Here is a 10,285-nt window from a genome sequence, read left to right on the forward strand (position 1 = left end):
GCAGTGCTCCACCACCCATGAGACCGCGGTGGCGATCAGCCAGAATTTGAGTCAGCGCTTCATGCAATTCTCCGGTGGTGGATGTGATCAGCGCGTGGATGTCCATCTGATCCCACACGATACATGCTTCCAGCAGATGATGCAGGTGTTGTGTGCGCTCGGTGGCGTCGTGCGTGCACCAGCTCAGTACCGCCTGCAAAGGTCAACGTCCTAACAGCTAAAACCACACACAATTGCTCTGAATTGAGTCAGGACTTCGGAAGTGTTACCAAAACATCCAGCACAGTCCTCAGTCTTAATAAACGGTTTAACACGTGGCAACATGATAGTTATCGGCGATAACCATCATCGATTATCGGCGATATTTATCGACGATATTCAGATATTCTAGATTATTGGCGATATTTACTAATAATTGTAATAAACCGTTTCAGCTAACATAACGAAGTGAGCGCATAATTACGGAATTACACGCTGTTGCAAACAGTAAAAGTCATGTACCTTACAATCAGTTAAGAGGTGATACTGCGGTTAAAATGTGGGTTAGCAGGGTATACTGGTCGGGCGGTGCTACAGAAACAGAATGCAGCCCTAAATTCCAAGCTGCATGGTAGATTTAGCGCACACATACCTCGTATACAGTAGTCTCACAATCTGGAGCATACTCTTCATGGGTCAGCAGGACAACCACCTCGTCTACGCTGCACTGCAAAAACACCTCCGAACCGGCGAACTCGACGTGACGTGGCAGTTTCTGGAGAATTTTTGCAAAAGTCAGTTTTTCCAGATCTAACAGGCCATCCCGACGAGCCAGGCGCCACAGACGGTAGACGTGCTCCGGTCGCTGCATCAGTCGGTTCAAAATCCGCGCGGCCCGTTTTTCGGCATCGTCCATCTGCAGATATCGGGCAGCAATCCACACTTTCACGGCGTCTTTTCGTTCAATGGACAATTCCGGATCTCCGTCGCTGAGGTTCTGTACCATTTTGACGAAGGTTTCCATATGGACGTTCTCCGGTTGCTGGAGTTCGATGACAGTCTTCTCGGTTTCTTGGAAATTTCCGGCTAACATGGCGGCGAAGTATGGCGACCCGGCGATCAGTGCGTCTTTATCCACGCATAACACGTCATCGCCGATTTTTAGCTGAATCGTAACTGGGGTCAGTCTCTGCTGTTCGGCCGCCATAGACTTCTTGTTCTTTGTACACTTCGAAGACATGATGGATCTAGATTCGTCCATCAGTATGCTGGTTAAATTCCAAACTTCCGACTGAACTGAAAATTAAGACTTTCTAGTTTTAATTAATAATGTTTGTTTAGTTTTTATTAATAATATTTAGTTTTAATATTTTCAAATAATTATACTTATTTTTAACCAGTTAGCAGCAAGAACTGAAACTGATCTGATGGTTATAAGAACTGAAGGTACGGTACTAATTTTGCACTGCATAAAACTGATTTTGTCTCTCCTAGCATAACCAATGGTACAAATACTAGTACAGTAAGTCCTAGCTATCTGTCACGGTCATGCTTATACTTACATGGCTCATGACCGCTTAGTTTCTTTTGTTCTCGTAATGCCTGGCACTGATCATGAGCTGCCTAAAGCACCTTATCCAATCACAAACGTGAATCACGCCCTTTGGTAGTGTTCTGCTAATTCCTATATGCTGCTGTTTTACTTTCGGTACAAGATACGCGTACGCGTACGAACGCTCAAACTTGTTCAAGCTTTTCTTCGTTGTAACTTGTATTGGTCATTGCTTCTTTAATACAGTGTACACTGTACAGTATTGCCGCTGTGCGTTTATGGATAAGTACGTACCTAAGAAACCTAAGAAACGCGCAAACGTTTTTTTGTTTAGCGGTTGTCTTTGCAACTTCCACACGAGAATACGACACGCGTTAATCAATGCAGCATAATGGGAAAGGTTTTTTGCAGGGAATATTTTTGTTGTTCAAACGTTGGTCACTTAACTAGTAAACAAAGAAAAAGCATGAAGATCAAGTACACTTACCATGGATATCTTCGTTAGACGAAACTCAGAAGGTTCTTGGTAAAGGTTAACCAAATTGTATCTATCTGGCACAACTGCACACTGTAAGGTTGAATGGCACAACTGTACATACAGTAAAAGAGCAAAATAACAGAACAGTAGACATTTCAAGCTGTATCATCAATCATCTAGACCAGCTGGCCATTCGGTAGCTTTGCTATCCCTTTCTTGACGAGAACCGGGCTCCTTATTATACTCGTCTTTCATCCGATAGTGATAAGTCATGTCCTCACTGTCCGACGAAGTATCACTAGACTCGTATTTCACGTATTTCCGACCGTCATACACCGGCGGAAGGTAATGCTGCAGCGGCAGACATACGGTTTTCTGCGCGTAATCCCCACCCGCCACCTCCGCTTGTAGTTCTTTCGTCATCGGCACATCCACCACGGTCCACCGATTCTCTTCCGCACTGTACCGTTCAAAGGACATTAGCGCCCGCTTCCGCTGATTATCTCCGTCCACGTGGGTCGTCCCACCGTATACCCAAATCTGGCCGTCCTTGATGAAGACACAGTGCTGGTAACGCGCCACGTTCAGGTCGGCGATGCGCTCCGGTTCGGCCTGGGCGTGGCTGAGTGAGACACGGTAGCAGGCTGTCACCGCCGTTCCGTTCTCCTTCCAGCGGTAGAACGAGTTTCCAACATCCCTGCAGCCGCCGGTGAAGTAGAGATATCCTTGGAAAACAATGATCCCGCACTGATGATGGAATTTGCTGTCATCTGTCCAACTAGTGTGCTTCGTCCATTGGTTGCTACGGATGTCGTACGTTTCCACCACACTTTCCGGATAACCGTCATGCTTTTCCCGAACGCATCCCACGGACACAAAGACAATTCTGCCGTGGGGAAGAGGGTACCCTTCCATTGACGCTCTGCAAAGATACTAGCTTGAAGTAGCTTCACAGTTGTCACTGCATCTGCACCAAATTTGTGACTGCAGGTCGGTCGGTAAGGGAAGAGACCGGCACATAGTACCATATTCGTGTACATGCACAAACCCTTTCACTTTCGTGCACTCTCAAACACGTTTTTGCAAAAACCATCTGGCTACAGAATATTATTATAAAATAAAGTTGAGAAGTACTTAGCAGTCCGTGAAGTGAAAGTTTCAATTAAGGGACTGCTTTATCTTTAGTACAGCACACGATTTATTTTCGAGTACATGCACGAATACACGAATACTGTACCACAAGTTCACATAAAGTACAGATGCACGAATCTAGTACTTACCATGTACCGGGCCACTTCCCGTACTTACGTTAACGCCAAACGTTTTTTTCGATAGTCCACAACGCGTTAATAACGCACGCTAAATATCTACAGATATTAGCTAGTAGTACAGTTCGCCGAAAAACACTCTGGACTCACCGGTAATAGCGGTGGAACACTCCGGCTACGTTGCCATACAGACGGTCTTGCAACAACTGCAGCTTGAACAAATCCATGTAATTCAAATCAGAATTGGCTCTCACTATTTTAGTGTAGTTGGTGGGCTCTTTCTCGAAGGTGTACTGTGGCAACTGGCTGGCTCGCCGCAGTTGTCCTGTAGGCACATCAAAGCTGTACCAGTTTCTGGTACCGTCATTGTTGTCCGCATCATCAGCACCGAAAATCTGGCTGCCCACCGCCACCACGCACATGCATTCGTTAAAGGGTGATTCTTTCATGAGAGCCCGTGTACAGCCGGTGACGCAGTCGATTGCCACCAATTCATCCGAATACGCGTCGTACGGTGTGGTGCCGACAATCAGCTCCCGTCCCACGGCCACCGCGAATCCATCGGCTTTGATCTTCGGCCAATGCTCGGCCAACTTCTCCTGCACTGGCGTGTTCAGCTTGGTCAGTTCGTTGCGGATGAAATCGAAGCGGAGGAGCTGATGCGGGTGTCCGTCGCGCATATGGTAGAAGATGGCCTCCTTCGGTGCGGCACGCTTCAGCAACGCTCCACCGCCCATCATGCCGCGCTGTCGATCGGCCAGGATCTGTGTTAGCGCTTCGTGTAGTTCTGCGGTTGCGGTTTCTATCAGAATTTTGATATCCAGGTCATCCCACACGATACATGCGTCCAGAAGATAACGCAGATGCTCCTTACGTTCGGCAGCGCCGTGCATACACCAGCGCAGTACGGCCTGCAAGGGTCAAAACGCAAAACATGTTATTCCAAGATGCGAAGGTACAGTTTAGCACTTCGTCACCACATTTTCGAAAGAATCTTGTTAGACAGTTACGGAATTCAAAATTACGTATTATTAGGTTACACATGTAATGTGTTTGCATATGTAATGGTTTATCGAAGCGTAACGGAAGCTTTAATGAAAAATTACCTAGTACTTTTAAAAAGAAGACTAATCTGATGCATCTCAAAGGAATAATTTGTGCTGGAAAATTTTGTCGTCCTAAACTTCAAATTGGATATGCCAAATGTTACAGAGCATAAATTTTGCTGCGATACTGCATTGTAGAGATACGGTAAGGCAGACTGACCTCATACACGGAAGCTTCACAATCTGGAACATAATCATCATGGGTCAGCAGGTCAGTCACTTCGTCCACGCTGCACTGCGAAAACCACTCCGAATCGCTAAACTGAACGTGCCGGGGAAATTTCTGCAGAATTTTCGGAAAGGTGAGTTTCTCCAGATCAAACAATCTATCCCGACGAGCCAGACGCCACAGACGGTACGCGTGCTCCGGACGCTGCATCAAACTGTCTAAAATCTTCGCGGCCCGCTTCTCGGCTCTGCCCATTTGCAGGTATCTGGCAGCCATCCACACTTTCACGGCGTCTTTCCGTTTGATGGACAATGTCGAGGTGCCGTCGCTGAGGCTCTCCACCAGTTGGACGACCGTTCCGAGGTGAACATTGTCAGGTTGCTTAAACTCGATGACAGATGTGGTGGCCTCCTGGAAATTTCCCCCTAACATGGCGGCAAAGTATGGTGACCCAGCGATCAGTGCGTCTTTGTCCACGGATAACATTTCATCGCCTATCTTCAGCTGAATTGTAACTGGAAGTTGTTGGGCCGCCCTGAATTTCGTATTCTCCTTAGACTTTGAAGACATAATAGGATTGCAGAACGAAGGAGAGATGCACAAAATCAGTTTTATCAGTGCAAGTTATTTTTAGTTCTTGTAAACCACTACTAACTGGATAACCAGAGTAATGCGTGCTAGATTATTTGGAACTGACTGACAAAGAACAACCACGACCAGGCACGTTATGGCCTGAGGCCTGTTCTTGCTTTCTCGGTATGATCGGCCAATCACTAACACATAATTGGAGCAACCTGGTTCAATCACGGTTTGTGATTTTGCCGACAATGAGTTTTATACGGTGGTGGTAAATATTCATGACATTCAAACTTTGTTTTGTAGTATTACTACTTCACCACTGTACAGATACGAATATTTCTTCTTTGTTGTTCGAATACAAATATTTTTCTTTACCTATGTTGTACGAATACAGTACTTTTGAGTTTGCTATCATCGGTGCATATGCACTTTAATTGCTCCTCTTGCTCAACGCGGACTTTACATTTCAAGTAGTCCTACTTCGAAAAAATGGAAATAGTCAAGAAAAAATCAGCCTAACATCAAATTAACGCATCACCTTGAAAATTCTTACGTAAAATACGTATTTTACAACATCAAACTGTCTGGGCAATCTTTTCCTTCTGAACGTCCACATGAAGAGATTTCAAATAGGCGACCCATTCGGTCTCCTCTTGCTCCGCGCGGACCACCCGGAATCGTCCGTGCACGAATCTCACTAATCGGCCGTTGGGCAGACGGAAGCGCAACCGTTCACCTTCCACACGCGGCAGTTTACGATCCCGTAGATCGGTGGGTACGAGAACCGCGAGGATGAGCGCTAACAGTACCGGTCCTAGTATCCAACGGAAATTCAGATCGTACCTAAATCGTCCAAATCAGGATTTAAATCTGGAGACTAGAAATAGCGGTCGTCTGCAAGATGATAGGCTAGTCATACGTCTGCGATATTGTGGATAAGTTGGCAAGGAATTATTTAGCAATGCATAAACCTGTTTCTGAATATCAACGTGAAATCAGTTTGTTGGACTTCAGTAAAAGAATAATTTGGAGAGCGGAGATAAAATAAAAATTCAATGTAGTCAATATCTCGTTTTTGTACCTCATCCGTGTCGCAACTCATGCAGAACAACAATACGGTAGGTTGAAATACCAATTATGCATACGAATGAAGAAACAAAACTGTCTACGTACCACATGATATCGTCATCAGGATACGTTATTCTCTGTTGGTTGTACACAGCAGAAAAAATCAATCCACCGCCCACCCCAGCAATCGCCCATGCTGTAAGGATCTACGGATAAAATAATGCGCTATCAGACTGCTATTAGATACATGGTTACAACTCTCACTAAGCGATATATGTATTGTACGTAGACCAAAACAAATGGACAGTGGTAGACAAGAGATCTTTATTTACGATATGCAATAACCCTGGAAATCTCACCATTCCATGCGTTGCTCCGACATTTTTCGCTCCAAACTGATCAGCCAAAAACGCCGGGATCATCCCGAAGCCGCCACCGTCTAAGCAAAGGCACAGTTACAGCATCAGTCAATTATTTTGCACTTGCTCATTTTCTTTCTGTTATCGCGATCATGAAAGGTGAAAATACTTAGGACAATAATACATTAACACTGCTTACAAAAGAACCCAATGATTAGTGTACAAGCCAGCACTCCACCCAGACTTTCGGCATTCAGAGCGCTCGGCAGGCATCCTAGACAGACGGCTTGGCATGTCAGCGACACAATGAAAAGAGCTTTGCGGCTTTTGATCAAGTCGGATATCAGCGGTAGTATTAGCCGGCCCAGCACGTTTGCCTGCAAAATTACAAATGGTGCTTCTAAAGACTTTTATAAAGGTCATGCAACTATGTACCAACCCCTCCAAGTCCGGAGTTGATATCAGCGGATTCCGCATTGGATCGCCTGAGCTGATTATGTGCAATGCTCTGCACTTTGGAGATGATCAATAAACCGGTGATCTCCGATCCGAGAAACATGAAATACTACAATTTCACCAGGTGACACCGTTGCTTGAAAACAGTCGTAAAACGGTCGGATGTGAATTTGACATAAACAGAAAGCGTAACTCATAGCGGTCATTAACGATTTATACGGTTTGCATACATTTACGTAATTTTGACTTCGGCTTCTGACTTCGGCCTAGATTTTGAAGATAAGTTGCGTGATGATGTTCCAGTCATTCAAACACGCGTACCAAAAATAACCAACTTGTAGATTATATAATCTACAAGTTGGTTATGTTTGGTACGCATTTGGCATATATGCCAAATATTAACTTAATTTGTCACCGTATCTTTACTCGTTTTGTACATAAAAATAATAAAAGAGTTTACGTAAGGTTCTGATCTACACATGCTACGTAAAATTTCCATTTATGAAAATATGGAAATCTGTCTTGTACTGACCATCATCCAATACTGCGGTGACGTTAGTGCTTCCTTCAGTGTCATGGAAAAATGTTTGGCGTAATCCGGGATGATCTCCACGACCGAGCTGCCGCGTGACCGTGCCCGTACTTTCGCGGTGAGTTCCCTCTCGATCGTCGCTAGCTCCATTTTGTTCTTCTCCGTTTCTTGACCAGGTTTCGGTAGGTCATCCACCAAAGCCTTCTTAGTTTTGAATAGGTTTTCCGCGCCTTTAACTGTGTACACTGTCACGCCTTTTACAGTGTACCCTGGCCTAAAAATTCCAAATGGTCAACACAGGAACAGTCTTTCATTTCCCTACCAGATTTGATGGTACTCTTACGGTGGCATGCGAAGAACTAGAGCGCTGGTTGTCATGATGACAAAGTAGCAGGAACCCAGGATAACGAATGTCAGTTCCAAACCCAAGAAAACCTTCCCGGTGTTGGCGTATTCCGGTCCGATTAGCTCCCGCTGTGTATAGGGTGAAAAAACGCTGCCAGCTCCAAAGCCGCAGACTGCTAAACCAGCCGCAACGCCCCGCATTTCGGGGAACCATTTTTGCAGAGGCGACACAGGCGAAATGTAGCTGATGCCGAGTCCCGCAGCGGCAATCACACCATAACCTGTAATTTGGTAATAATAACCGTGAACCGGTTAAGTGCACCGCGGAATATAACGTAATGTACCGATATAAATAAGCCACATCTGGTTAACGTAGATGGCCAGAGCGGTGGTCAGGTTGCCCAGATAAAACAGGCACGAGCCCAGGAGTGCCCCCTTCAACGGACCGTTGCGTTCCAGCCAGGGTCCCAGGAATGCCGCGTTCAGCGCAAACACCGCCACAGCCAGGTAAAAGACGTTGACCGCTAAACACAGCCGGTTTCGGTGTCAATTCAATGGTGGTTATACATGTGCAAAACATAAACAGTTGCAGTAAGAACTGATGAATTTTTAGCCATTTTCAGTTTGTAAGTTACCAATGGCGCGATCCTTCGCGTCGTTGAATCCGTACATTCTGGCTTCTATGGGCAGATTGTAACCGCTCCATGCGTATAAGGAACCACAGCATACCTACACAAAACAGGCGATACCCAAGGAACGGCTACGTAACCACGCAGTTGGCAGACTGCATGCGATCGTACCAGCCATGACGCAAATGTACAGATAGAACGTTATTAGCAACCGTGTATCCGTTGCATACGCTTAATACGCCGACAAATGAATGCACGACACCTTTCGTCAAAAACCGTACGTAAACGTAGTACAACTAACCGTTCTCACAATGCTACGTTAAAACAAGCGTTACGCAAGCGAAATTTAGAAACCGTAAACTGCCGTAAAATTACGGTACCTGACTGAGAATAGCAGCCGGCATCAGCATGTAGCGACTGAACGGGATCAACTTTGGAATGAGCCATCGTTCCCGTTCCAGCTGTTCCTCGGTGCGGGCATACGTCGTCTCGGTGTAATGATAACGTACGGCACTGGTAATTTTCCTCCACACCACACTCATTTTCCACGCTTATTCCGCGCACACTGTAAACAACCTGCTGTTGCTTATGCTGATCCTGCTCGCACTCCTGACCAACGCCAAGTGAGCACTTTTTTACAGCGCGCCACTCTCTCCAAAGGCAGGCGCGATTTTTTTTACTATGTCAGCACGCCTGAGTGCGCATGATGACACCGGTAATTAAACTGTCGTTCCGTACTGTACATGTGTGTATAGGCAGGTGATTTTTTTATGACTGATAGTCGTTAGTCATACTTGACTTGCCGGCAGTTAGGTAAATATGTACTTGCATGCATAAGGGGAAATTCTTAGGGATCAGATTGGGTGTATTGTCAGCACCAAATATTTAATGTTGTACTTAAAGTTTTTCAACAAGCTGATGGTGTCGAATAATTTGCTGTAACGCCAAGGCAATTTATGGTTACTGCAAAGCGTTGTGGAGCTATAAAACTTTGACAGCTCTGAATACATAACATACACACAGTCACCTTGTTTATGAAGAAACTGATTTCCAGTACAGTACTTATTATGAGAATTGAGACGGTTGCTATTGTGCTCACAGCCTCTCGTATACTTATGCGAAGACAACGCAGGTTGAAAATTGTTACTTATGTTTTTGTCATTTTCATCATGGTATTGTTTTGTATCCGTGACAGCAGATCAAGTCCCACCATTCTTTTTTATTCGCGATGCAAGATCGTGCTGCATCTGATCCGTTCAAATAGTCTTACGGTGGTAAAATGTGAATATGCAAGCAAGTACAGCTTAGGACTAAAAAGACGCATAATCCCACACCCAGATATCTGTACGCATGTGGCAAGTGCACTTGTACGACTACCAGATATTTTGGCTGAGTCGTACAGCGCACTGCGCCTCATGCGTTCGGAATGCTGTGGGTGGAATTATGCGTCTTTTTGTCCTAAGTATGTATGTACCTAAAGTATTTTAAAGACTTAGTATGTATTTTAAAATTTTTCTTTTTATTTATGTTCACTCAGCGACATAACAGTCAATCAATCCACTACGGCCACTACTGCACAATCAAGAATTCAAAAAACAACCAAAATCACTGTTGTCAACAACTTTATTCTTTCCCGGCAAAGTTCCTAAAATCGCGGCCGCATTGCCTTTAATAATTGCAAGGCTAATGCGCTGCTTTAGAAAAGCCGTGGATCTGCCTTCTCCGGTTCTCTCCTTGATTTTCCGACCAAAAAAGCTGACCATTT

At 45.1% G+C, this 10,285-nt stretch overlaps 2 protein-coding genes across 2 annotated transcripts; both read right to left on the reverse strand.

Annotated features, from left to right (window-relative positions):
- Nucleotides 1–2,177: 2,177 nt before the first annotated feature.
- Nucleotides 2,178–5,122, reverse strand: LOC129589961 (kelch-like protein 17). The gene is made up of 3 exons (XM_055484904.1): nucleotides 4,544–5,122; nucleotides 3,428–4,188; nucleotides 2,178–2,931 (listed from the first exon to the last, which is right to left on the reverse strand). The coding sequence occupies exons 1-3, from the start codon at nucleotides 5,120–5,122 to the stop codon at nucleotides 2,178–2,180; spliced, it is 2,094 nt and encodes a 697-aa protein (XP_055340879.1).
- A 423-nt stretch (nucleotides 5,123–5,545) lies between these two features.
- LOC129589985 (L-lactate transporter-like) lies at nucleotides 5,546–9,151 on the reverse strand. Its single transcript, XM_055484927.1, has 10 exons — nucleotides 8,901–9,151; nucleotides 8,527–8,620; nucleotides 8,236–8,415; nucleotides 7,890–8,172; nucleotides 7,547–7,820; nucleotides 6,998–7,123; nucleotides 6,758–6,935; nucleotides 6,559–6,638; nucleotides 6,305–6,405; nucleotides 5,546–5,974 (listed from the first exon to the last, which is right to left on the reverse strand). The coding sequence occupies exons 1-10, from the start codon at nucleotides 9,060–9,062 to the stop codon at nucleotides 5,707–5,709; spliced, it is 1,746 nt and encodes a 581-aa protein (XP_055340902.1). The 5' UTR covers nucleotides 9,063–9,151; the 3' UTR covers nucleotides 5,546–5,706.
- Nucleotides 9,152–10,285: the final 1,134 nt, after the last annotated feature.

The sequence above is a fragment of the Paramacrobiotus metropolitanus genome, unplaced genomic scaffold (genome assembly GCF_019649055.1).
Source record: "Paramacrobiotus metropolitanus isolate TYO unplaced genomic scaffold, Prichtersi_v1.0 Parri_scaffold0000038, whole genome shotgun sequence".
Classification (NCBI taxonomy): Eukaryota; Metazoa; Tardigrada; class Eutardigrada; order Parachela; family Macrobiotidae; genus Paramacrobiotus; species Paramacrobiotus metropolitanus.

What these genes read in the sequence shown, in the direction of transcription:
- LOC129589961 (XM_055484904.1), bottom strand. Translation starts at nt 5,122, where the DNA reads ATGTCTTCAAAGTCTAAGGAGAATACGAAATTCAGGGCGGCCCAACAA. An exon ending in GTGAAGCTTCCGTGTATGAG is followed by an intron (nt 4,189 to 4,543) that starts GTCAGTCTGCCT and finishes TGACCCTTGCAG; the next exon opens with GCCGTACTGCGCTGGTGTAT. An exon ending in GTGTTCCACCGCTATTACCG is followed by an intron (nt 2,932 to 3,427) that starts GTGAGTCCAGAG and finishes GTATCTTTGCAG; the next exon opens with AGCGTCAATGGAAGGGTACC.
- LOC129589985 (XM_055484927.1), bottom strand. Translation starts at nt 9,062, where the DNA reads ATGAGTGTGGTGTGGAGGAAAATTACCAGTGCCGTACGTTATCATTAC. An exon ending in CACCGCAGTATTGGATGATG is followed by an intron (nt 7,124 to 7,546) that starts GTCAGTACAAGA and finishes GTGAAATTGTAG; the next exon opens with TATTTCATGTTTCTCGGATC. An exon ending in TCGGAGCAACGCATGGAATG is followed by an intron (nt 6,406 to 6,558) that starts GTGAGATTTCCA and finishes TTTTATCCGTAG; the next exon opens with ATCCTTACAGCATGGGCGAT.